This window comes from Haemaphysalis longicornis, unplaced genomic scaffold (assembly GCF_048455015.1).
Source record: "Haemaphysalis longicornis isolate Haplotype H1 unplaced genomic scaffold, Haemaphysalis longicornis Haplotype H1 scaffold_10, whole genome shotgun sequence".
In the NCBI taxonomy this organism is placed as follows: Eukaryota; Metazoa; Arthropoda; class Arachnida; order Ixodida; family Ixodidae; genus Haemaphysalis; species Haemaphysalis longicornis.
Genome location: NW_027526204.1, coordinates 12,908,286 through 12,936,238, shown reverse-complemented (window position 1 = coordinate 12,936,238; position 27,953 = coordinate 12,908,286). Strand labels below are relative to the sequence as shown.

Sequence of the window (27,953 nt, the reverse complement as noted above, 5' to 3'; positions counted from 1 at the left end):
CCAGGTTGCATGCAACAATCCTTAGGCATTGCGGGCAGTGTAATTCATCCACAGACTGGTAAGCCTAACAGCAGTCCCGAAAGGAAAATTGAGGGTTGCAGGCTGACCACCCGACGACAGGGTAAAAGTGCCACAGAGTAGAAGAAATACATTTTAGCATGAGGCGTTGCAAACAGATGCAGGGCACTTCCTTTGCCTATAAGCAGCACCCCCCCACCTCCCACCGTGGCCAGGGAGTCGACTTGTCCTTGTATGCACGTTCTTTAGTTAGCAAGACAAATTGGCAGGCCACACCAAAGGGAGAGAGAACAAGGGGTTGTGGTCTGGGAGATCCGCACTTTTGGTGTTCCGTCATGTACCAGCTGGGAACGTTCCACTTGTCCTTGGGATTTCTCATCGACAGGCTCAAAATTTACCTCTGGCTGCAAAAAAAGAAAAAGAAACACAGTACTGTTGCAAAAGATTATGTAAAGTTGTTTTATCAACACAATAGCGGAGCTCTCAAGAGATCTATTTGTCAGGGATTATTCGGGTGCTTCATGCAAGGTGAAGAAGCAAAAAATTTCACCATTTCTTGTTGATTTTGGCTTCAAGAGCGAAACGAAGCCACTTGTGGCTGCCCAAGCGAAGCAGAAGAGGCATGCGTCGAGCTGCTGTGGTGCTGCCCGCGACGCACATGATTGCAGTGACAGATTTCCCTTCAGTATGTACTAGTATGAAACTCTGATGACAGTACGAACAAGTAGTCCTTGCAAATACCCCAGGAAGCAAGGTCAGCCAACAGAACAACACAGGAAGTATGAATTAGCTGGCCTTGGCGTTCTTCAGCAGCACATGGAAGCCCTGTACACGGCAGGGACTGTTTGTAAAGAAACTTTTGTTCTCGCTTAGTACATTTAGTACAAGTTTCCTGTTTTTCTAAACATACGAGATTGCTCCCCCCCCCCCCCTCGAGTAAGTGGAGCAATGTTTAGAGATGGGAAGTTTCATTTGTCTGGAGTAGACATTATCGGCAGCTAGACGTTTGTCCACAGGCCCGACCACATGGAGACGAAATCACACTTTCGACGAGCATTGGTGTCGTGTTGATGTTGTTCATGTGAAGGAGCAGACAAGTTTCCATGAGGGAGCGACGTTTATTTCTACATGAGTGACTAGTCAAGATAAGAGAGGCGGCAGGTTGCAGTGTGCAACTTTTATTTCTTTGGCGCGCATGCACCTTATCGTCCTGACGATGATCTGCGGCACTCGGCCAGACACCACATCCCTCCCCTTTTATATTGGGGAAATTAGCAAGGTAGACTCTAGCTTGATATCTGTCTGGTGGTCGACTGTCTCTACTCGGGTAGCGTCTTGCACCCGCCGTCTGGACCTCTTGAGAAGCGGCAGGTCCACTGGTGGTAGGAGTGGAGGATGTCACCGGGCTGGCGCTTGGTTGAAATGTCAGGAACTCATCTCCCTCCTGGTCCAGTTCTTCGCTGTCCAGAGACATGGTCCGCGCAAGCGGCTGGTCCTCTTGACAATGCCAGGTGAAACTGCCTCTGGGTGTGGTAACACGAACGGTAAAAGACAAAGGGCTAGGCTTCCCCACAACACCAGGAACCCAGTTTGGTCGGCCTCGGTAATTGGGAACCATCACTAGGTCACCGACTGCCATGTCGCGATCACGACAAGGGCACGCAACGGTTTGCTTGCACTGGTTATACGCAACCCTTCCTTCCACCGCTGGCTTGACAACATCGAGTCGGTTAGGCATGTAAACATCGCAAATCCAACTAAACGTTCACTTCGCGAACAGCTATCACAAGCGCGCACACCACGTGTCACCCTCCGGGGTCTGGTGACGGTTGAGTCACGCGCACCACGAAGCGTTCGATGGCCTCTGCCTTTCGAGCGCGCAGCTTCCCGTTATCTGCTTTGTGATTTCAGGCATTCCCATCGCGGTAACGTCTGTGTTAAATACCACAGACTGAATAGAAACTTGACCGAGCGAAGCAGCAAAAATGAACCATAACCACACTCTACTCAGTTCAGGCGGCCGCCATCTTGCGTTGTCGCCGCGACACCCAATCAGGAGGGTTGTTTTAGCGCGCCCCGACTGGAGGGTCAATAGGGCTTCAGCATCTATTTCTAGCTTCGTTTGTGCGTCGTTTCTTTTTTGCCGCTTGTGCGTTTGTGAAGGAACGAAGATAAAAGAGATAAACGGAACCGCAAAGACGATCGCTCGGCCGATCTAATGTCAAAATGGCCGCACCCAGTGGCACCTTTGCGGAGATTGAGGGCTCCGAAATATGCCGTTTTTTCGCCCTTTTGCACTGATTTGTCACCGCGCCTGGCAAAAGTATTTTTTTATGCTGCTTGGCGACGCTTTTCAGAGTAAAAACTTCGCAGTAGCACAGAATAAAAAACATAGAAGCCGAATATGTGGCTTGCAAAAGAATGATGTTTTGGTCATTTTTCTGAAGTTGAAAGCCGCGTCCCTCCTTAACTGTCGTCTTGTAGTCACTGCAAATCCGTATGCTTACATCTTGCTTGATTACTGGTACTGTTAAGTTAGCGTATTCTGGTGTTGTAACGGGCGATATAATGCCCAGTTTTTCCATTTTTCGTCTGAACCATGCTGATACGCAGGAGAGGGCAAGTAACCACGTCAGAATGGCGTGGTCACATTCCAGCCATTGCGTCGATGTGTGTTGCTAGAACATGTTTTCCCGAAGTCTCTGTATGTGTCTTCAGTTAACTTTAATTTTTTTTTAGCAGTTATTTCTGATTCTTTTGACTGCAGTTGTCAGGGTCTGAGCTTTGCCCATAAAAACACTTTGCCTTGTTTATTCATCGCTAAGATTGTTTTTGTGCCAACTTAGAAGGGCAGGAAACTGTATTTTGAACTACAGTATAGACCGCTTATAACGTATGTCGCGGGAGCCGCAAAAATCTGCACTATAAGCGGTACCGCACTATAACCAAAACACGCGCGAATTCAACCACATCGCCACCTATCTCTCAAGTCAACCTATATATATCATCACTCAATCGCACAGCACTTAAAAACGAAGGCACGGTCTATATTTCGTATTATTTTTAACATCAGCCGCTGCTGCAGGGCAACAGCGCAGTATCAAGAACGGCGAGCGCGGCTTTAACTTCCGTTGTGTTTGTTTCGAAAGACCGTGGCTGCGTTTTTAGCGTCTATGAACAGATGCCGCAAGACGTGATAAGAACGCCAGCAAGTTTTTTTTTTTTGTTTTAACCCCATTTTGTGTTCACGGTGCCGAAGGCGGCTGCATATCAGCGCGACGTACTGGTGGTGGAAATCTTCGGCTTCGCGCGGCTCGAATGTTCGGAAAGGGAAAGAGCGGTTGCTTATCTGCACAACGTTCTAAAGCGTGAACCGCGTGGTAGATTTGGTATCGCGAAAACGTGCAGTGCACGCCAGCGCGGATACAACTGGCATGGTGTGGGCGGCGTGGTAAGAGGAGGCAACATGGCGTCGGCACTGGCCGTGAAGCGGTGCAGGCAGTTCCAGTAAGTTCCAGCGACCGCTTCTAACCGCTCGCTGAAATGCTGCACGGGGCCGCAAGCGAAGATGCTCATGCAAGAAAAGAGCTAATAATCTGGGCGAAAAGTGGAATATAAACTGCCATCCACGCTGCTTGTGAAAGCGCCCATCAAAAAATACCGCAGTGGTAAGCCTAAACATCTCTGGCACGGCTAGCCGGCTCGGAGCGCTTCGAATCTCCCGCCATTAGGTACGCGTCTCCCCATTGGTGCAAGTCGTCAGGCTCCTCCCACTGCCACGTGAAGAAGCCACCGCGAGCGCGGAATCGTCGATACAAGCACGAAAAAAAAAAAAAAATCTCACACGCAACGTCGATGTGCACGATTTGTGCGCGGAAACGGGCCATGCGGTTCACGATTAATAAAATCAACTTGCCACGCGCGGATGGGGAGTCTGTCGCTATCTTCCGAGGTGCATCAAGCAAGGTCAGTTGTGGTTATCAGGTACGCACGAACTAAAGGGTGCCTATTTTTTTTTTTCTTTGGGTGTATACGTTAGAGGAGGGCAAGGGGTGCACGCTGCGTCAGATGGCCGATTTCATCCTTTCTTTTTTCTTTTGCTACCCTAAAACGATGCCCCAGCTGCGCCGGTCGATGAGCAGACCCGCCGAAAAACCGCACTATAAACGGTATTGTGCTTCGGCCAACCGCATCTTAAGCGGTATGCTTATGCATTGAGTTCTATGGGAGGCAAACCGGTGGTCGCAAAAACCCGCGTTATATCCGGTCCCGCACTATAAGCGGTTACGTTATAAATGGTCTACACTGTATAACCATTAAATATGAGCAAAATCAGACAGCCTGGTAAAGAAGAATGGACTTTGTACAACATTACTTGATGTGGTGTCGCTAACATGGCCGCTGTTTATTACAAGACCTACCCTGAAGTTAAGTACTGATCGGTTCATGAATTGAAAGCATGGAGTTACGCTCAGCGCTGCCTTGCTACTGAGGTTTGAGTCAAGCATCACTTGTGGATCGAAAGGAAAGGAGCAGTGCATATCCTGGTGAGAGGAAAAAAAGGAAGTCTAGGAAATGCCAACTGCATAAAAAAGAGGGGGTTCTTTTGAGGTTCAAACCATTGGCTTTCAGAATACACGCCAAGCACCTAACCGCTCGACTAATTCAACAGATGGCAGGCTGCTTGAAAATTCAGCATAGCCAGGTGGGTCACCCACGAATATAGACTGCTGTGCCTGGTTTCTGTTTTATTTTGAAAAATTCTGGCAGTGCTAATGGTTCTTTCTCATGCACTGCTCTTGCAGACAAAGCCCATCGTGCTAATACTACAAGTGATGTAGCCGGAGCTCCACTATTTAACCTAGATCCCCAATCTCCCCTACGCATGCAACAGTAGCTACAAATGGAACGGAATGCGCGTTTTCGAACAGAACAGGTTGCTTTAATTTGTCTTCAGGCAGCTTATTGCCGCATGAGAACAAAAACTTGGTTGTTTTTGTTTCCTTGGGGAATGAAACAGTGCTTCAGAGGGCTAAAACATGACTCCAACGCTTAAGACTGACCAGACACTTGGACACTGCCATCTACTTTTGGATGCTTTGTGTCCGCACCATGTCTTGTGTCGACAGCAACATCTGTCGACAGCAACACCATGTCTTGTGTTGACAGCAATATGACCTTTTAGTTGCCTGCCCAAAGCAGGCCAAAATTGGTCGTGCCATAGAAATTCTATGGTGCCATAGAAATTCTATGGGCAGGTAAAATCTGGAGCTGCTTTGAAGCAGTTCTGAGAAATCCACAGTGATGAATAAAATAGACCTGTAGACATCGGCCTGTTGCTGGCAAATGCGCAGGTTTGCATACATTTTGGTGATGCGTATGGCCTGGCATGCTTACATGCATACTCATACTTAAAACTGCGCATTTGGATGTGACAAGGAAAAGAAGAGACAGGACTGCGCCCGTCCTGTGGCTTCTTTTCTCTTCTTTTCCTTGTCCTGTCCAAATGCGCAGTTTTGAGTATGATGAACCAACTAGCCCAACAACAAGCTTTACTGAGCTTACATGCATGTTGATGCCGAGCCGTCAAATCTCCAAGTGTTTGCTGCATGAAAGTGGGCCTTGATGCGGGAGCTGAGAGGAGTGTCTGCTTTGGTGTGCACATCATGCAGGGCCCCTGACCCTCCTTGGCGGCGTGGAGGGCCTGGGCTTTGTGGCGACACGCTACGCAAGCATGGAGTGGCCGGACATCGAGATCCACATGGCCTCAGGCTCCCCCGTGTCGGACAACGGCGAGACCTTCCGCTCCGCACACGGGCTCAGCAACGAGGTGAGAACAATGGAGGAGCCGGGGGCCGTGGATTTTCGCACTGGTGTACACTGGAGCCACACTGGTTCTCAACCTGAGCATGTGGGGGACCCCTTTCAAGCGATGGGGAACCCACGGTGAAGGATGTTGATTCGCGATTTTATGTCAGAACAATTAGCGCTCTCGGCTAAAGTTGCCCGCATAGTTAATCAATGACCGTGTTTGGTATTTATCCTGATGTGAGTCATTGATTGATTGAGTCATTGACGCGCCGCAGGTGATGAGGCGCGCCGTAGTGGAGGGCTCCGGATTAATTTTGACCACCTGGGGAAATCTCGTACACACCGGCGTCTTTGCTTTTCGCCTCCATCAGAAAAGCAGCTGCAGCGGCCGGGAATCGAACCCGCGACCTCGTGCTCAGCAGCGCAACGCCTTAGCTGATGTGAGCCATATTGTCACACAAGTTGCTCTTGCAGCTAATAGTAACCCAAACACCCCTGTGTTGCGTTTTGTGTGTCTGGCTTTTCCACGTAGCTGGCGTGGTGTGCAAAAAAGCCAATCTTAAAACTTGCGCTACCAGGAGAAATAGGCGTGCATGTCATGCAGTGAAGCCACCTTTTTGCATGCCAAGCACCGTGCCGGAGGTGATGAAGCAGGGCGTGCACACCGAACGGGTAGTACTCGCTGCTAACAGCGAGATCGTGAGGTGCGGCAGGGAACTTGGGCTTGAAGTGATAGACGTGAACAGGGTAGTGGGCAGCATCGGACATAGACAAGCTTTTCAGTGGGACGGGATTCACTTCAACCCCAGGCTAGGAAACGAGGTGGGGTGGCGCTTAGGTGGGAGAGCGGTAGCTTTTTTAGGGGGCCCCGCGCAGCTAAGGAAGGCAAACTAGGAGACAAAGGGGAAGCAAGAGACACATGCACACTCAACGCGGGGAGGCAGCCAGGCCTAGAGCTAAACGGAGAACCTACGGACGTAACTGAGAGCGTTGACAGAAGCCATTTAAGTGGAAACAATGGAGCAAACAACTCTGTAAACGACAAAAACAGACCCCGTAAGCGGAGAGGGAAAAACAAATGCAATAAATATTTAATCAGCTACATAAATATGCAGGGAGGCAGAAAGCCAGATAAGTGGGTGGAAATTCAAAAGCAACTTGAACGGGAAGGAATAGACGTGTACGCTTTAGCCGAGACTCACCTCCGGGACCTAGAAGCCCCACCTATCATAGACAATTATGTCTGGGAAGGTTGCAACAGGACCACAGGAATGAAGAAAGGGGGAGGTGTTGGCATGCTCATTAAACAAGGGACCGACTGGCAGAGAGTGCATGAAAGTTGTAAAGAGCATCTATGGGTTAGAGGCACCATAGAGGGGAAAAATACATGGTTAGGAGTGGTGTATCTGTGGACCGGAAGTAGTGCTAGGGAGGAAAATGAGGAAATGGTAAACTGTTTGAGAAGAGATATAAACGAGTTCAAAGATTCGGGCGAAATAATCATAGTTGGAGATATGAATGCCCATATAGAAGGTTTGGATGGATACACAGACCACAACGGTTCTCTAGTGGTAGATCTATGTCAGGAAAACCGGCTTGTAATAGTAAACACGGAAAGCAAGTGTGACGGACAAATAACGTGGGAAAGTGGTAACAGGCAGTCCAGCATAGACTACGGTTTAGTATCCGAGACAGTATACGGAAGGCTGCGGGAAATGAGGATAGATGAAAATGGAACAGACAGCTTAGGAAGCGACCACAAGCGGTTTAGCTTGCACTTTGGAGGCGCAACCCGGACAAATGCAGAAATAGGTACAATAGGAGGAAATAATTTGAATAATGAGCAGTTAAAGATCATCGCTGATAGATTGGAAGATGAAATCAATAAATACCCAGGCAAAAATTGGGATTACGATGAAATAATTGAGTTCATAAAGGGTAAGATTAATGAAGAAAAGGAACGAAACCGATGGAAAGGGAAGAGAAAGCCGAGAAGCTGGTGGAATAAGGAAATAAAAGAGGCTATCGACCAGCGAAGAAAGGCGTCTAGAGAACATAGAGAAGCAAAAAGAACTAGTATTGAACCGGAGGTAGTGAAGGAAAAGTGGGATGTCTACCGTGGGAAAAAACTAGAAGTGCAGAAAATGGTGCAAGCGAAGATCAAGCAGAAAAGCGAACAATGGATGGCAGAAATACGGAAGAAGGACAAAAGCGCATCCAAGAAGTTTTGGAACCATGTAAAATCACTAAGCTCAAAAAACGATAACCATCAAAAATTCCTGATTGATGAGGAGGGGGAACACTTAGAAGGAGAGCACGCGTTGGCGCATATTCATCGAGTGATTAGTGAGAAGTTTAGGATAATAGTGGTAGGGAAACCTGCACCGATAACATCAGCGCCACAAAAGACTGCGGAAAGGGAAATAAGTTTGAGCAACCTTGATTGGAAAAAAGCAGAGCAAAAGGTTTCCCCTCAGACAGCAGTGGGCCCGGACGGAATACCAATGCAACTGATAAACCTACTTGGACCTAAAAGTAAGGAATCGTTTATGAGGGCAATAGATAAGGTAATAGAAACCAAACAAGTACCAGAGGACTGGTTAGAAAGTAGGATGAATTTAATATATAAAGGCAGAGGAGACAAAGCCAGTATTGAGTCATACAGACCACTCACAGTAACGTCGGTGGTGTATAGATTCGTAATGCAGGCGATAAAATCAGAAATTCAAGCATGGATGGAAGAAAATGAAATACTTGGGGAACTGCAGAATGGATTTAGACAAGACAGGCGACTGGATGACAATCTGTTCGTGATAACGCAATGCATTGAAATTGCGAAAGCACAGAATAGACCACTATGGATTACGTTCTTGGACATTAAAGGGGCATATGACAACGTAAACAGAGAACGGCTGTGGAGAATGTTGAAACTCCAGGGATTAGATGACGAGTTAGTACAGTTCCTTATAGCAATCGATAAAGACAATAGAGTGCACCTTACTTGGGAAGGACAGAAATGCGCCCGGCAGGTCAACATCCATCGGGGACTGAAACAGGGATGCCCTTTGAGCCCAATACTGTTCATGCTTTACATGGCAGGGTTAGAAAAGAAACTGGAAGAAAGTCAAGTAGGGTTTAGCCTAACCCATATGCTGCAAGGCGAAGTGGTACAACAGCATATTCCGGGAATGTTATACGCAGACGACATTGTTCTTTTAGCTGATAACCAAACCGATATGCAGCGGCTAATAAATATTTGCGGCCAGGAAGCCACTGACCTCGGGTTAAATTTCGGTGCAGAAAAATCAGGAATAATGGTTTTCAATGACGCTACCACCGACGTAATGTCTATCCAGCAAGGCGAATTACCTAGAGTCAAGGAATATAAATATTTGGGAGTGTGGATAAACGAAGGGGATAGCTACTTAAGTACTCACGAGGAGCAACTTAAGGTTAAGGGAAAGCGAAACGCAGCTATAATGAAGCATAGAGCTCTGTGGGGGTATAACAAATATGAAGTAGTAAGAGGAATGTGGAAAGGAGTAATGGTTCCGGGTCTCACGTTTGCGAATGCTGTACTCTGCTTAAAATCAGACGTTCTATCACGCCTTGAAGTAAACCAGAGAACGGTAGGACGTCTGGCCTTAGGCGCGCATGGAAAAACAACTAACGAAGCAGTTCAGGGAGATATGGGCTGGGCGTCGTTTGAAGTTAGAGAAGCTCAGAGTAAAATATGCTTTGAGATGAGGTTGAGGGCAATGGATCAACGAAGGTGGGCAGCTAAGGTTTTTAGGTACCTATACTTGAAAAGTGTGGACACGCAGTGGTTAAGAAAGACTAGAAGGCTAACGATGAAATACGGAAAGAACAGTGGGGAATCCAAAACAGCCAAGGTAAACCAAAAAAGAGGCAAGGCAGATTGAAACGAATAAATGGAGGGAAAAAATGGAAGCCAAAAGGTCGTTAGAGATGTACAGGGCTGAGAAGATGAACATCAGAAAGGAAAATTTCTACGATAATTCCCAGGGCAGTGCTTTGCTTTTTGAGGCTAGAGCAGGTTGCCTGCGAACTAAGAGTTTTGTGGGGAAGTATTCACAAAATGATGGGGTATGCGTGGTCTGCGGAAAAGAAACAGAAACTATGCGGCACATCGTGCTAGAGTGTGAGGGTATCCATCCAAATCTACATGAAGGGAATATTGGGCTGTCAGAAGCCCTAGGATTTAAAGGTATCACAGAGCTGGTGGACGAAAAGCAGAGAGGGGAATATTGCCTAGGACAGTTACCACTTGTAACAGAAAAAAAAAAAAGTATTTTGTGCCTAATAAGCTTTTTGTGCCTGCCCTAAGCAGCGCTAGTATTGAACCAAAAGTGTAAAACATAGGTATATTAGTTTTTTTTTGGTAAGATGACATGTCATCACCCCGATACAAAGGGGAAACCAATAGAAATCATCATCATCATCATCATCAGCAAGGTTTGGCATAAAGGAAAACAAAAAAGCAGGGAGGGGGGGTGGGGGGGGGGTTCAGGAAGGCCTTTGTGGAGCCCCATTTAAGAACCATTGTGCTAGAGAGAAATGTTATCGTCGCTGCAATCATGTGCCGTCGTGGGCGCCACCATAGCCGCTAGCCACGTCCGTCACTTGGCTTAAATATTCATATGGCTTCTTTTTGCCCTTGAAGCCAAAATTTACAAAAAAAGGTATTGGTGCAGCTCTTGTTTGTCTTGCATGATGCTTTTAAAAATTTTCAGACTGTGCCAGAGATCAAACGTTGCTGCATTCTAAGTTTTCTGAGTGAAACGTTGCTTTTTCTTTTTGGTCTTGAGAGGTGAAACACAGGCCACCCGATGTGTGCGCAAGAAGTGTGGTCATGTTTGGAAAGAGCAGGACAGAAAAGAGAGAGCTGCTGCGTGGTGTTGTGTCGTCTTCCACTTTCCAAGGTTGAGTACAAGCACCTTTGCCAGGGGTTTTGATAGCAGAGTTTGTTTGACAGCTTCATGCAAAAATGCTTCACACAAAAAACCACACATGCCTACATGTCAGTGTAACTTCCTGGTAGCTGATGAGTCTTTCCCAGCGTTAACAAGCTTGCTGGTAAGTAGAATCGAACTTACCCGCATGTTCTGCTGGTCCCAAGGGACACCTTGTGGGCATTGTCTGAAGACATCATCTCCCCACGGTGGGCTTGCTTTGTAGTAATGACAAATGATGACAGTCCATCTGTCATCATCTTTCCTTCTTTCTTTCCTTCTACAGGCTTTCTTTCACAAGATTGGCGACGCATAGTGTCTCAAGTAGCATCTTGAACAGTGTTTTGTGTCTAGAGGAACATTACACTTGCTTTTGGGGGGAAAATATGTCTGCCGCCTCCGGTATGTCTGATATTACGTACATACAATTTTTCCACATTTCGTCAGTTACATTCCATCACGCTTCACCAGCTAGCCCAGGCAGCCACGTTAATGAACACTAACTTTTCGTCCCTCTCGCTGCAGGGTGGGAAGATGCGAACAGGAGAATTTGGTGTTCCTTATTGTCGATGTTGGAGAAGGGACACAGACCCACAGGGAAGGCACGTGATGCAGCTACACAGTCTCTATTGGTCGCGAGCCTAAATATTAAAGGAGTACTGACACGAAATTTCTCGCTTTCAGTTTTTATGCTGTAAAGAATACCTATTGGCCCAGTAGTAACGAAAATCGAACCGAAAGCCGTCAGCTGCCAACACAGAATTAATTATAGCACATTTATTGCAACCAGTTTCAAATTTGGTCGCCGCGCGGGAAGATGACCGTTCGAAGGCCAGCCTGCGAGTGGGCCAGCCTTACGTCACGGTCTCACCCGTGACGTCAGGGACGTTTGCTGCATCGTCTGCTACGATTGCACATGGTCCGCACTTGCCCGCGCAGTCGACAGTCGACATGTGGTGCGCGGTGCGCGTCGACATCGCGCACCACGCAGTTTTCGGCACCAGTGCAATGGAACACCATGCGCCGGCCACGAACTGAAGAGCAAAGATGTCGAACACGCAAAGTTTACAAGCATTGCTCACACAGCTACGCCCACGTCTCCTGCCCAAACGAATACCACCGACAACAGCAGCGCAGGATATCGTTTCCGGTTCCGAAAACGACTACATGACGTCACCCTGAACCGGCCAGTCACGGAGGCCGATATTTCGTCACGCCGAAAGCGATTTCGCTAGTGCTGCCGATTTGTGGAAGCTCGCGACCGGGACAATAAAAATCGATTTTAGATGCGATTCCGGCCTCGGATCGCTGCAAAAATTTCTGTGGGGCATCTGTACAAACTACTGAAGCCAATTATATCATTTTTTAGGTGTCAAAATTTGGTGTCAGTACTCCTTTAAATCCGCTCGGATTGCCTCCACTGCCGCATGCCAGCAACTGTGTGGTGTGTTTTGTGGGACTGCACTCTTCTGTGAGACGCACGGGCAAAAAGTTTCGAAAGGAAACCATGGCTTATAGATTGGGAAATACGGTACTTATAGTCTGCCCACCTTCCTGCACAACTTGTCTTTCCCACAATCCCGCTGGTACCACAGCAGGGAACTGAGACTACGCAAGTAAAGTCTGAATCGCGGGGCTCCAATGGCGCTCGCCAATTTGGCCTCTAAATTAGACGTCTCCTCCTCGTCTATTTGTCTTCCATTTCCTTAGATTAAGTTGTGCTAAAATGGAGCTGCTTTTCTCAGTCGACCGTGATGTGATTTTTCATTGCCGATGGCAACTCCCAAGTGTGAAAATTGCGTTGTTGCATTGTATATGTATATTTTCTGACCGTGGCTTTGTTTGTATGCTGATCCTATGTATATTATGCGTTCAAGTTTTTCTCTTCTATGCCCTGCCTCTGTAATGCTCTTTGGGGCCCTTAGGGTATATGTGACTAAACAAACGAATGTGGTGCAGACGTGGGAGTGGACCTTTGCCCCCTACCTGGGCCGGGAGTCCATGTCGCTGTACCCGGTGCTGCTGCGGCCTCGGTCGCGCGGCCGGCTGCGCCTGCGCTCGCGGGACCCCTACCAGGCACCGGACATCGATCCCCGGTACCTCACCCACCCGCAGGACATACGCACCATGCTCGACGGTGAGGACGGCCGTCACGTTGATCAGCGAGCACTTCACTCGGGCACCCTTTGTGTGGTCACTATGCTCCGGCCAAAGTTTGATATAGGGACACAGCTGCCGCTGGGGTCGCCGCTGTCAGGGAGGGGCATGCCACGCCCACGCCAGCCGTGCACGCAGTGCACCGCTGAAGCTGCTGCCCCTTCGAGGCAGTCGTTGACAGTGCTGGGAATATTTTGCGTACCCTCATACTATTTAGTTTGACATGCAATAGGGTTGCTGTAATTTCGCGTAAAGTTTTCTTCGCTTACTTTTGCAAGATATCAACGTTTCAATGGAGCCAGTCATGCCTATACGCAGCAGATATGCATGTACAGCCTTCATCAAACCTTTTGTAGGCCAATCTTCAGCTCACCTGACCTCAAAGAGTTGAAAGAATATGTTTTAAATTTAAATGTGACTCAATTATTTTATGACAGTAAAAAAGAAAGGTGTTGTGTTTTATCTCGCCTTCTGGGATAGAATGTTTCAGCCTCGCTTGGGACGTAAGCTTGTACGTTGAATTTTATGCCACCTGTGCATTTCCGGCTTGGCCTAGAAAATTTTGACAAAGGCTGTGCGTGTTGTTGCAGCAGCTTTTTTTTTTATCTCGTGCAAGGCAGCGTAAGATCGGGCTTCATTTAAAGGGACACTGAAGTGATTTGTAAACATTGCGGGATTACTAGCGCAAATTGTAGTTCGGAGTCCGTAGGCATTGTTTCGACCACTCTGGCCGCGTTTACGCGAATTTATTTAGTAGAAAAATCAATTCGAAAATGATGTCCTCCTCTCTTTACGCTCTCCCATTTTCTGTGGCGTTTTCGTGTGACGTCAGCAGATGAGCTGGAAAATGGCTGCGCTACTGCACGGTTCGCCGACCAGCCGACCTACCGATCGAGTCAGTCGGTCCAGCCTTTCGTCCGCCGGCCGCTGACGGGTCGTCGCTATTCGCTCGCTCAATTGAAACTAAGCCACAACACCTTTGTGAATGAAAGAATGTGCCTTTCCTTACTTTGTTAGTTTGTACACTGTGTCAAACTCAGAGTCCGGGTCGCTCCACACAAGCGCTGCACAAGTGCACATGCGACGCTTCGCTGACTTTACGCTAGTAGGAAAATCTAAGGCCAATTGAAGGCGGGAGAAGAGTCAGCGAAGTCAATATAGGTACTAAGAAAATAAAATCACCTGAAACTTTTACCGTACAGCGCAAAACTAGGGAGCAGGAAGCACTTTTTGCGCTGGGTAAACAAGCACAGCGGTCAGCAGCACGACCGCACATCTGCGAACGCTTTTTTCCGTCAAAGAAATGCAATTGCTAGACGTGAGATATTGTGGAAGTTTGGGGGACACTTACTGCAGGAGTGATGTACAACAAATAATCACATAAAGTACTTAAAATGCTTAAAATAAATAAAAGTGTAAACTGGTCATACATTATAAACCTTATATATCCAAACTGGCCAGCGCCGGCTCGTGGCCTAGCGGTCTGAGGCGCTGGAATTTGTTTTGAAAGTCGCAAGTTCGAATCCCCGAGAGTACATGTATTTTTTTTTTTTTGTAAGTTGATTTTTTCGTATGCGGCCGATGTTTTCTGAACTGAGTTCACCATTTTTGGGCCGTAACGTTCACTGCTCCATGAGCGAGATCGCAGAACGCGCGCATACTGACAATGACGCACTAGCGAGTTCTCGTTGGCGTGCTGTTGCCACAAGCACCGACTGCTTGCGGGCAGTGGGCCCAGGCCTGAATCAGCACACCTTTGGCCTGGTGCGAACTAGCTTTTTACGAACAGACATGAGTGAGGCAAGTTCCGAATATGCGGGAAAAGCGCATAGCATTTGAGAGTCTGCGGTGACGCGGAGGGCGTTCATCCACTGCGTAGGCCTCGTCTAGTGATTTCTACGATTCCAAGCCGCCCTGGGAGGTTTATCTTAGACATTTGACAGCCGACAACATGGCAGAAGCGCGGTACGGCGATAATTGAGAAATCGAGAATGCCCATCCAACAACGCCATCAGATGTCAAGCATGTTGTTTTACAGAACCGAAACCGAAACTTTTGATTGCTAACCTTGGGCATCGTCCAATCACGGTGCCCCCCCCTCCTGACGTCACAGCCTTTAGTTGGTGCGGCCGCCACAAACCGCGCATAGTAGTGTTTCTTCTTTCGCGCTTTGTAAAATAATTACCGATTTGTCAACCGGATAAACGATGAAAAGTGTGCTAATTTGAGCCAGTCTACACAGTGCAAGCAAAAACGGGAGCTTGACAAATTCACTTCAGTGTCCCTTTAAGCAAAGGTTATCTACTTGGGTTTGTGACACTAGCGAACCCTTAGATTTCAAAACTCCCAAATATGAACCGCGCAGGGAACCTTGCGGCGACGCCGATCACGCGGTTTATATGCAACCTGACCTTTACGCGGCCGGTGTTCACCACGGCTGCGGTACCAAAAATAAAGCTATAGATTTCCCGTGTTTAACTGAAGTTAACTTCAGTCCTGTGCGCTTATCGCATAGACCTTCGGCAAATTTTCAAGTGTCGAGTGATGAAGCTTGGGTCACGTGAATACAGGCTGATCTCTAGTATCCTAACCCAGCTTAGCTTCGAGTTCGCATCAACCTCATGATAATTTTCATGAAATTTCACCAGGACAATGTTACACAGGCACCGCACAAAGCAGGGTGCGTCTTGCGTAATATGGTGCAGCCACTCAGTCATTCGGGAAGCTCCAATTTCTGAATGCATTGAGTACCCAGAAATGTCCCACCCTCTGGGCAAATCCTTTCACTTACCACCTCGATGCTGTGTCGCGAAGTCATGGTTCAGTCTGCTCTGTTGCCACTTACCGAGGGAGGCATTCACTTGAAAATGGCTGCGACGGGCTGTCCAGTTCAAGTACCCCAATTAATCAATGAAGACCAGTGGCAGCTGCGTCATTAGCCTGCGTGCCTTCTTTTTGCTGGTCGGGCTGATGTGTTCGAGGGGTGCTTGAAGCAGCCGCAGGAGCGCTTTCTGTCTTTCATGGTTCACCGTCACTGTTGCAGTCCAATGAGGGCAGGCAAAACGAGAGCAGAAACAAGTGGCACAACGCCGACTTGGGGGGGGGGGGGGGGTTTAGAGAATGAGTATTAAAAATTAGGGGTGTGCGAATATCACTTTTTTAATTTCGAAGCGAATTCGAATAATAAAAACAAAGTTCGAATCGAATCGAATATTTTTCGAATATTTTTCGAATACGAATACTTATTGTTTTTTGTAAAATTAAAGTTTTCACCATCTAGAGACACAAAAACTGCAACTTTATTGCACAACAAATCATACAAAGTAAAATTAGAAATTACACAATATCATTGCACTCAACAAGTTAAGGTCTGCACTCACTTAAATGTTAACATGGAGAAAGGTTAACTGCTCGACATGTTCGGGGAGCAGTGACAACCTCCTGCTTGTCACTCAGTAGCCGCTCAGTTGAGACACTAGTGGCTAGCATGCCCGCGCCCGTGCACATTGCCGCGCGCTGATACAGTAAAATCTCGATGATACTAATCTTGCGGGACCGCGAAAAATATTCGCATCATCCGAAATTCGTATGAACCAACACAGACCAAAAAATTTAGCGCTGAAAAAAGTTTTCGTTTATTTCTTCTCTTACTTTCGCGTGAAGAAATTCTTGATTTTTTCTGCCTTTTTTTAACCCCCATGTCGCAAAGCAGTCCTTTCTGGAGCACGTAAAGCGTCGCGCTCGTCTCCCCACTCACTGTGCCCAAGCTCGCTACACGCCGCAACAGTCAAGCGTGAACCGCATGGTGCGTTTTTATTTACAATATACTGCGGTCTCGAAAAAGACCAAGCAGGAGAAATATTCGCATCTTTTTCGTTTAAGCGAAATCATATTCGTTTTTGCACGCGATTCGCTCGCGTCGGTTCTGCGAGCGCTGTATTTTCACGCCCGCATCGACGATTTCACGCCCGCGGTAGCGCCTACCTCGGTCAGAAAATGACGCACGACGCGCGCGGCAGAATGGAGGAGCCAGACTACTTGCGATGAGAACGAGACAGCCGGCTTGGCTCCGCCGGAGATGGTTAGGCTTAGCACCCCGGCAAATATTTTACGGGCGCTTTCTAGCGCCGCGGATGATGTTTTATAGTACCGTTTTCGCATGCATTATCAGCTCCTTTACCGCACAAGCAACTTCGTGTCTCCCTTGAGCCGCATTTTAAAGAGCGGTAGAAACGGTCGCTCGAGCGCCCGCGCCACTTCGCGACTGCAGCCGACGCCATGTTGACGCCGCCGGCCGCGCCGCGCGCAGCGTGGGGGTGGTTTTCCGGCGGTGTCAGCGCGCGTTGGGCATGCGCATAGCGTTTTCGCGAGCAGAAAACAACACCGATACAGTCTGCGAAAGCACGTACCGTTCGCCGTGTATATGCTTCGCCACTTTGCTGCTAAGACACGCTCTGAATTTTTTTTTTTTTTTTTTTTTTTTTTTTTAGTTTTGGGTGGTTCGAATATTTCGAACCATAAAAGTGTCATTCGAATCGAATCGAATACCAAAAAATTCGAACCGAATATTCGAAGTTTCGAATATTCGCACACCCCTATTAAAAATACATTACGATTCGGCTTGTTTTGTGCAATTTAATTTCATTGCAGTTTTAACAATTTATGAAAGTATTGTGAAATCGCATTTGGTTCTGAGAAGCTCATGGTTTGCAAGCGCCTGCTTACGAGGCTGCTAGCTGCGCCTTTTCGTCCGGGAAAGGAGATGGGCGAACACCCCTTACGGGAAATGCCCGCTGCGCTGAAGGAGATTCTGCTTTGTCGTGTGTCACTGAGGCAAACGCTATCAGTCCTCTGTAGCAGTCCTCTGCAAAGGCCTCTTAGACACCCGTGTGTCATGGGTATAAATAACCCAGAGATGAAGCTCAGTCGACCAACGAGAGCGAACGAGGGTGGATGCCGGGAGAGTGACTTAAATATGTTTAGCTGAGTGCATTTAAGTATTTCTGTTTCCGTGTAAATTGTGTACATTTGTTCATTGGTATGTCTCGAATTGCAACCAAACGTCATCTGTAGATTAAAAGGAGTTCACCCCAGGACCTCACAGCCATTTTGCGCTTCATCGCTGTATTGCAGTCCTTCAGTGTTCTTCCATGTTTTTTTGAGAAGCATTGAAGGGCTTTGGCAGTACTGAGCATGCTGTTAAAGCGGCAGGCCAAAAACAGTCTCTGCAATATGTGACCAAAGGCGCTACATCGATTAATTACTTGAAACTGAAAAAACAACCTGCCGACGCCGCTGGATTCTGTGGGAGCCTAGCTTTGTCAATGCAATGCGCAGTTCTCGTCTACCCCCTCCGTGCTCCCAGCGCCACCGCCGTGGCAGCTTCGGCGACATAGCAACCTCCTCCCATAGCGTTACAGCGGAGTTTCATGACCAGAAAGGCATTTAGGGACTTTGCTACTACTGTACTACTCTAATGCATGCGTATTGCCACGTGGTTAAGGATGATGCAGGGCTCTCGAGGTAGCAAAGTGTATTGGAGTGAACTTGTGCCCCACAAAGAACTGAAACGATACGCAAACATTGCGAAGTTGTCATCGAAGTGATGTGAATGGACGAACGTCAGCGAAACAAATGCTGCGGCAACTACCCCGCAAGCATTTATCTCTCCGCGTTATTTTTCCCTGAACCATAGAATTATATCGCGAACACTGGCCATCAAAGAACAGTCTAGTCTAGTGGTGGCAAGGGGAAACGCGCTTCGCTCCGAGCGCAGATGGGACAGGCAGGTGCAACCAGATGCTGGCAAAGAAATGCATGAACAGACAAAACAGTAGGCATGGCTCGCGACAAAATTTGACGGCTATTGAAGTGGAGAATATACTGCGAGGATAAGTAGAAAGTGTATTTGTTATTTACAGGGTGCAGCCAACACGGAGAACACTGTAGCAATAGCGGGCAGACTGTCCTTGGGACGACCCAAGAACGTCCTGCTTCTCGGCACCAGTCAGCACTCATTACTGCACCTTGTGCAGCCAAAAAACATTGCTGCCCAACTAGTCACATCTCCCGAGCTGATTACTTGCGAGCAGCTGCTAGGTTGTCAGAGTCCCTTCTTGCTTGGGGCGGGGGACGGGCCTGCTCACTTATGCTCGCAAGGAGGGTTCAGTACAGAACAGCAAAATAATATTTTAAGGCAGAGCTTTCTAATCTTGTCATACCGTTTCTCCATCGCGGGGAATTTGACTTTCCGTATCCTTGGAATTCCATCACATGACTTGGAGACTGAGGAAGAACAAGCCGTTCAGCTCTCAAAACGCCGGAAGCAGGACCACAACCGTAGACAAAGGCAGTACAATAAACTGGGGAAACCATGACTTAACGAGGCTAAGCGAAGCTTTTGCTTTGCCTATCCAGGACTGGCTGAGCTAAGCAGCGGCTGCCATTTTTTTGCTTTTGACAATAAGACGGCAAGAATAGCAGGAGGAAAATTGCAATGGCAGCTGCTCACAGGACACATCCTCGTGATTTCAAGTGGATGTGGATTGGCTGTAGCTCTGGTGGGGCAAAGCAGGCTTGTGCTTCATAGCCACATTTTGTTTATGGGCGACACTGTGGGTGCATGTTTCCAGCGAAACTAAGCGGTGCCGATGGCTGGCATTGCACCTAGTTCATTGCAAAATAAATATTCAAGGCCAAGCGAAAACAAGACCGCTTGTGGTGAAAACGCTTTCAGTAACCTGTATGGCTTCGCTGAAATGGTTTATAATTTGGGATAGTAGAATCTTCAGACTACTTTATCGCGCTACTCACACAGACTGAGCGGTCTGATTTTTGAAATGCTATTTCTTTTCTTGCTCTTTCTACCTTTCTGTCTGCGGAGCCTTTTCTTTCCTCCCTTACGCTTCCCCTGCGTTGTGGCATGTGGGTGTCCAAATTCCAACAAACATCTTAGCTTTCTCTTCTAGTTACGAGGTTTCTCTCCCTCTCTCGGCCTTTATGGCTGTGTGATGGGGAATTAGAATTGTCTTGTGGAAGTGGCGTTTGCTGTAGCATGGTTGAACTGTATGTAGTCGAAGCTGGATTCAGAAGTTTTGTTCTGGGCTCCTGCGAGGTGAAGCCTTAAAGTGCACATTGACCTTGCAAGGAGTCCCAGGAAGGCCATTAGCTTGATGGAGGGACAAATTGAGAAAATTTGGGAGCAGACAGTGTACTTGGGCAGTGCAGGGCCTGGAGGTCAGTGGATAGAGGCCTTCGTCCTGCAGTGGGCCTGAGCAGGCTGGGGATGACGACCTGTGCGCAGCCATGAAGCTGTGCCTGCGGCTGGCCTCGATGCCGGCCCTGCGGGAGCTGGGCACCCACGTGTGGGAGCGGCCGCTGCCCGGCTGTGAGCTGTACCCGTTCCTTGGGGACGAGTACCTGGCGTGCGCGGCCCGGTCGTACACCAGCACCCTGTACCACCCCGCGGGCACCTGCCGCATGGGGCCCGCCAACGACACCCGCTCCGTCGTCGACCCCGAGCTCAGGTGGGTGGGAAAAATTGCCCTTAACGAAAGACTCCACGCAACACTGCCATGCATTGGGTGGCAGGTAAGCGGAGTGCCCGGATGCAGAGAATGGCCCTCGTGCAGCGGCTACATTCCTTTCACTTTGCGCTGCACCTTTAGCCACCATGGCGGCTCTGTGGCTAAGACGTCGGGGGTTTGTGTTCCTAGCCACAGCAAGCTTTCTTTCTTCTGGGGGTGGTCTAAATTTGCCCACAGCCTTCCTCTGGGGGGCACGCCTGAAGTCTTGGCAGTAGCACACCTGACAACTCTCCCGAATTATCGTGGACACTCCCGAATTTCGACCACATCTCCCGATTGTACGAATGCTCTCTCGAATCTCCCGAAAAGTGGCTGTCACAGCACAGAGGTCTGTTTTTTTAACCACACATATACATCAGTCTTTCCTGCTGCGACAGTTGCGGTGCTGTGGAAAACCACTTGCCATCATACTTCTAGTAAGCTTACTGTAGAGTACCGCTAAGTATATTCTGCCCCATGAGAGGAAGGAGTAAAGATGCTCTTGAAGTGCAATTTTCAGGACTGCAGGCACACAATGTTTCTCGGGACATTGTAAATGAAGAGAGGATTGATGTTGCGAGAAGTGAGAAGAATGACTAGTGTTGATGGGATTTCGTAGAGAGGCAAAGGCGATGCTGCAGCCACTTGCTGTTTCAAGCGCGAGGAGTCAGTCTGTGGAGGGGCTTGTTGCGAGTCAAATGGTCTTTCTGGATTACCGTGTCTACTTTCTTGAGTTCTGCTGCAGACAAGAGAGTGTATGGTAGAGTAGGTGATCGGGGATATGATAAATTTGTCGAGTGCACAAACCTGCCATTGGAGCTTGGGAAACCCCCCCGTGTGGCAGTCTTCTCACTTTGACCCTGTCCCCTCCTTGCTCACTTTCTCTTGTTGAAGAGAGGCCAAAGAGCGAGTGGTATCCACCCCGATTCCTTTTTATTGTGATTATTTGCTAGCTGGGAGTGAATTGCCACTCCTGTCAGGGACCATGAAGGCAAAATAAAGGTCTCATTCATGAAAGGCTGCTTTGTTCTGATAACAATGGTAGCAATTTTATCGCAAACTTCAGTCAAGTAATGGAGATTTAAAGGGACACTGAAGTGAATTTGTCAAGCTCCCGTTTTTGCTTGCACTGCGTAGACTGGCTCAAATTAGCACACTTTTCATCGTTTATCCGGTTGACAAATCGGTAATTATTTTACAAAGCGCGAAAGAAGAAAAACTACCATGCGCGGTTTGCGGCGGCCGCACCAACTAAGGCTGTGACGTTGAGAGGAGGGGCGCCGTGATTGGACGATGCCCAAGGTTAGCAATCACACAAGTTTCGGTTTCGGTTTCGGTTCTGTAAAACATAACCAATGGCTTTGTTGGATGGGCATTCTCAATATCTCAGTAATCATCGTACCGCGCTTCTGCCATGTTGTCGGCTGTAAAATGCACAAGATAAGCCTCCCAGGACGGCTTGTAGTCGTAGCATTCACTAGCCGAGACCTACGCAGTGCATGAACGCCCTCCGCGTACCCGCAGACGCCCAAATGTCATGCGCTTTTCCCCCATATTTGGAGCTTGCCTCCCTCATGCCTGTATCGTAAAAAGCGTGTTCGCACCAGGCCAAGGGTCTGTTCATTCTGGCCTGTGCCCACTGCCTGCAAGCAGTCGGTGCTTATGGCAACAGCACGCCAACGAGAACTCGCTAGCGCGCCAGTGCCAGCCTGCGCGCGTTTTGTGAACTAGTTCGTGTAGCCATGAACGTTGCAGCCCCAAAAAAGGTGAACTCAATGTAGAAAACATCGGCGGAAAACAAAAAAGTTAACTTACAAAAAAAAAAAGCACGTACCCGCGGGGATTCGAACTCGTGACTCGCAAAACATTTACGGTGAATTTCTAGCGCCCCAGACTGCTAGGCTACGGAGCGGGACGCGAAAGCCTTGCTAATATAGGATATATATTGTACAACCGGTTTACACTTTTATTTAGTTTTGGCATTTCAAGCCGCTTAGGTGACTATTTGTTGTACTGCGATCGTGCAGTAAGCGTCGCCCGAGTTTCCACAGTAGCTCACGTCTAGCAATTGCATTTCGTAGACGGAAAAGCGTTCGCAGATGCGTAGTCGTGCTGCTGACCGCTGTGCTTGTTCGCCCAGCGCAAAAAAGTGCTTCCCGCGTCCTAGTTTTACGCTGTACGGTAAAAATATCAGTTGATTTTATTTGCTTAGTACCTATATTGACTTCGCTGACTATTCTCCCGCCTTCAAGAGGCCTTATATTTTCCTACTGGCGTACCAGTCAGCGAAGCGTCGCATGTGCAGCGCTTGTGTGAAGCGACCTTGACTTGGAGCTAGATACAGTGTACAAACAAACCAAGTAAAGAAAGGCACATTCTTCCATTCACAAACGTGTCCTGGCTTCGTTTCAACTAAGCGAACGAATTGCGACCAAGCAATTTTTTTTTAACCTCCTTGATTGCGACGACCCGCCGGCGGCCGGCGGACGAAACGCTGGGCCGACTGACTCTGTCGGCCGGGGAGCCGTGCAGTAGCGCAGCCGTGGCGCGGCCAATTGCCAGCTCATCCCCTCCTGACGTCACACGAAAACGCCACAGAAAATGGGCGAGCGTAAAGAGAGGAGGACAGCGTTTTCGAATTAGTTTTTCTACTAAATAAAATCGCGTAAACGCGCCTAGAGTGGTCGAAACATGGCCTGGGGACTCCGGACTACAATTTTCGCTAGTAATCCCGCAATGTTTACATATCACTTCAGTGTCCCTTTAAATGAAAAGATGTAAAGCAGTGTCGACTGCCTAGCCACTTTCCGGCAACTCTCCTACGACGTCACAGAATCTTGTTTGTGCGACTGGCGGCTGCCAACCCGAACCATCACTAAGACGCGTGACTGGACGGTTGTGTAATCACATCGCTTGAATGCTGACGTGCAATTAACACGATCACTATGTCCTTAGTGCTGGCACATATGTTAGTCCTGCCTATAGCACGTCACTGCAGCAGGAAATTTGGAGGTTGTTCGATAATTGCGTCTTTGCAGTTAAAAAATGCCTTTCATGGCTGGAATGGCCCCGAGTGAGGTACTGAAGCCTGGTTCTTTTAAATTAAACATGAATTTTGTCTTCGTGCATGGCCAATGCATGGCAGGTGTTGCAGAAAAGGCTGGGCTGCTGCTGCTTTTTTTTTTCTCCTGTGGCAAAGAGATTGCAGGAAATCGGGGAAGTTTCAGTGGGTGACCCGTTTTTGTGCACTGCATTCTCCACCTGCATTCGTATGGTTCTCCTCCTGTGGCCTTATGTGCCCGAATGTTTCAGTGTCCCCCTCTCTCTCCCCCCCCCCCCCACGGGTGCGCCAACTCTCTGTTGTGTCCCTGTTGCCCAATCAGCTGTTGCCTCAAATTCGTTTAATAGAGTTCACAGTCATGAAGCCCATTCTGCTCTATTTTTATTATGCAAACCATACAAAAGGTGTGGTTGGCATTTTGTCTTGTGATTACTTTTTTTGTGTGTGCAAGGTAAATATTTCCATTAGCGGTCTGCTTGTTTTTCATGTTTGCATGGTTTGGGTCCTGCCCACATCCCTTGTTTTGGTGTTTCAGGTCAGTCGGCTGCAGCTGATTAGTCCGACTTCCTGGGGTTTCTTGGTGGCATGTGATGTTGTGACCGAATCAAAATAGGGACGCATTTGTAGTTGCGGGTACATGGGTTCCAGTATGCGCCATGCCCATTCTATTCTGTGATTCGCACAGCAGTAACTGAAAGGTTATCAAGTGCGTATTTGCAAAGGTAGATTTGTTCTTGGCTGATCTGGTGATGCTCCATATCCCAATTTCACTTTGTCCCTCCGTATGGGAGACTTTGTAGGCTTGTGGTGGCAAAATTCTATTCTGTGCAAACTCACGCACATGGATGTGTCTGCCGTGGAATGTCAACCTGCAGCCGATATTGCACTGTCCTCTTCCTAAATTTGACGTCGGTGTTTGCTGCGAGGCAAACTAAGCCCATGCTAGGAATCAATACTGTTCCTTTTACCATGCACAACGCTTATTTTAAAAGCAAACTCGCCTTTGCGAATTGTGGTCCACATTTTTCCGTCATCTGTTTACCCTCTATAGGATGTTTGCCTTGCCTGTAGAGTTGTGCCTGGAAGCTTCCAGGTCACTGGAACCATCTCTTGAGCTTGCATCACAGAGAAAGCTCACAACGTCAGTACTATTAAAGCGGAAGCTTTCTTAGTGCGACCCATGGCCACAAAACTAAAGCATTTCCCCATAGACTGGTTGGTCGACCAGAAAGCTCTGACACATGGCATGTGCGTAAAACCGGCCCTCCATTGTGTCAAAATGGGAAATTGCCGAAAAGCATCGATCATGGCGGAAAAGTATATTGTTATCTCGTAAACCACGTATCGATGTACATTTAGATTGTTCATTCGTAGATGCATTTATAATTAATCCAATCTAATCCAATCCACTGCCCCTCGCGAGAGAGTGTTCGCTATCGGAGAGGAGAGGGGGCGTGAAAAATCGTCTCATTTTTCGTTTGCCATTTGGGTATTTGGGGGATTGACGATTGACTGTACACACTTTCAGCAAAAATTGGGCACACTTTTAGGTTTCCCGCTTCTGTCAACTTTGTTTAGAAAGGGGTGGTAATTTTTTCTGCGTGAGGATACTTTGCGTAACACTCGGGATCCTTGAACGGCGCCGAGTGTATACTCAGTTGCAACTTAAGAACGGCAACGGAAGTTGCCGCTGTGCCTTATCACCGCAGCCGGATGTTACTCCGCGCGACGCGAGTAAGTGCGTCACTAGGAATATTTTGAACATGACGTCGTTCGCGTGATTTTTTGGACTCGCTATGCTTGTAAATTACTTCAGCGACGACAAACAAACTATGCACCCGCCGCGGTGGCTCAGTGGCTAAGGCGTTGCGCTGCTGAGCACGAGGTCGCGGGTTCGATCCCCGGCTGCGGCGGCCGCTTTTCTGATGTAGGCGAAAAGCAAAAATGCCTGTGTGTACGAGATTTCGGCGCACGATAAAGATCCCCAGGTGGTCAAAATTAATCCGGAGCCCTCCACTGTGGCGCGCCTCATCGCCTGCGTTGCGTCGGCGCGTTAAACCCTACAATCAATCAATCAATGACAAGCAAACTACGCGAGAAAAGGCAGACGATATTACGCATTCATAGCAATGTCCTTTCAAAACGTGCACGCCCGTTGACATCCGGGTCCATCGCTTAGGCGGAGTGGTGCCGCACATGAGCTATGGCCGTTCTTAACGTGTTGCCGAGTGTACCGTGTATTCCTGCCGGTTACTGTCGATGCCATCCCTCACCCCCCTTCCCCCGCTCCGTTGCAGGGTGATTGGTGTCAAACACCTCCGCGTGGTGGACGCCTCCATCATGCCGGACCTTGTGTCGGGCAACACCAACGCCCCCGTCATCATGATCGCCGAGAAGGCCTCGGACATCATCCGGCGTCACTGGGACGATGCCCCAGCCCCTTGAAGAGCTCAAGTACAGCAGGACAGCTTGCTCCTCATCCTCTTGAGAAGGACTCGGAAACTGCCGGCACCCACCAGCTTCTATCGCTGTGCCACTTCTCGCCGGCGGGAGGAATGCCAAAGAACCATCTGTTTTCTCAAAACAGGCCTTTGGCGTGCATGGATGAACACAAGAGGAGATGCTGCTAGTCCCTCAAGCAAGAGCTCTTTTCCCTCAAGATTTCTCACACTCACTCCCTAAAGTGACCTGCTATGCAGTTATGCCAAGTTTTGAGATGACCGGAATTTGTTTTCCTTCCGCGAGAACCAAAAATGGTTGAATGCTCCGACCTTTGAACTTGGCAGTTGGATTTCTGAATGTGCGTTGAAGATGGCATGAGGAGCACTACGATTAAGAAGTCCTGCTGGCCGATTGTGCTGTGTCTGTCTCGTTCCTTGTCTTTGTTACTTGTGCAGCGAGGTTTTCCAGTGTGACAAGTCACATCACCTCTGCTGAAGAAAGGTGCTAGTAATTATTCAGAATAGGAAGCAAGTGAGGTGGTCGGAGCTGGTCGGAGCAGCGTAAAAAATGGGACGTAGACTTTTGAGGCACAAGCTGTGTTTGTGCCTCCTAAGTCTACGTCCCGTTTTTCGGGCTGTTTCGTCGCGTGTGTTCGTAATTCTGTGCTTGAAACACTGTACATGCAACTTTCGTGCACTATTGCAGTAGATGGTGTTAACTGCAGAGTACCGTCGTTTGTATGTACTTTGTTTACTTTCAACACTGTGATATTTTTTCTGTTTACACGGTGAGGCTTCCCTGGAGCAATCTGTTCCCTTCTTTGTAAAAGTGTTGTTTGCTTTTATGCCCACATTTTTTGTTTCTGCGCACAGCCCGTTTCCAAAGATGCCCAGACATGGCCTAACGGGTCTAGTCAAGCCTGATGTATTTTTGCTACTTGTTGCAAAACTCAAGCAAGCCATGTTGTCCAACTTTGTAGTCAGTGACACCTAGGCAGTACAAAGAAGTGAAGCATGTAGGGAAGTGTTGGTTCTGATGTTGGTTTTGTACTAGTTTCTGTGGACACCACTTGAGTGTTTTCTGTGGGGCCTGGGCTATGTCTTGTGACATTCAGTATGAATACACTCTCGGGGCTGACTCAGCCAAATGTCGTACTTGAACCATCAACGTCCTTATGCCAGGACAGTGTGCCTTGTTAGTATATTTCTTGTACTGGGATTGTAACAAGTTGCTCTTTTGAGCTCGTGTGATTTTTGATGGGCACAAGTGCCGTGCAGGAAACTGTCAAGGTGCTCGTTTGAGCACGTGTGTTTTTAATGTGTGTTACTCAGGAAAGTGACGGTGGTCTCTTTTGAGCTCGAGAGATTTTATGGGACAAAAGTGTGCAGTGCGGGAAAGTGACAAACAAAATGCTTTGTTTGTGATGAGAGTGCGGCAACCTATTTATGCAATTGGGGAGCACTAAGCAAGTTTCAGGTTGTGAATGCAGCAGGACATATTTTTCTGAACATATTTTAGCTTGCCGGTTGCTCTTTTTTTTTAGTGGAGCAAAAGTCCAGCAGTTTTAAGATTACTTTTTATTGTTGTTGCTATACAAACTAGTCAGGAGCAAGATGTGCTCAAGCTGACTATTGTCTGGCTGTGTTCTGCGAAGTCCGGTGGTAGCAGCGTCGTGCCAAAAAACTCAAGAAGTCAACAGAGCAGGGACCAACAATGTATGGAACATCGCCTTTGAGTGGAACTGTACTAGCATATTTTGTGCTGATTTCAATTTTGCACCCCAATTCTGTGTTACTGACCGAGAATTCATCCGGAAGCTCTTACTGTGAATGGCATGCCAAAGATGAGCCACACGGGGTTGATAACATGTTGCATTTAAGGACAGAATCTAGTCACGTGATCAAGTGATAAAAGCTATAAAGCGCC

The 27,953-nt window shown here is 48.1% G+C and overlaps 1 protein-coding gene across 1 annotated transcript in view; it reads left to right on the top strand.

Moving 5' to 3' along the window:
* Positions 1 to 27,953, top strand: part of LOC144158195 (glucose dehydrogenase [FAD, quinone]-like) — a 61,206-nt gene extending 33,253 nt beyond the window's left edge. Inside the window, exons 8-11 of the mRNA XM_077688887.1 lie at positions 5,691 to 5,848; positions 12,762 to 12,939; positions 20,263 to 20,485; positions 25,883 to 27,953. Of these exons, the coding sequence (XP_077545013.1) occupies positions 5,691 to 5,848; positions 12,762 to 12,939; positions 20,263 to 20,485; positions 25,883 to 26,030 (707 nt within the window). The 3' untranslated portion in view covers positions 26,031 to 27,953. The remainder of the gene's footprint in view (positions 1 to 5,690; positions 5,849 to 12,761; positions 12,940 to 20,262; positions 20,486 to 25,882) is intronic.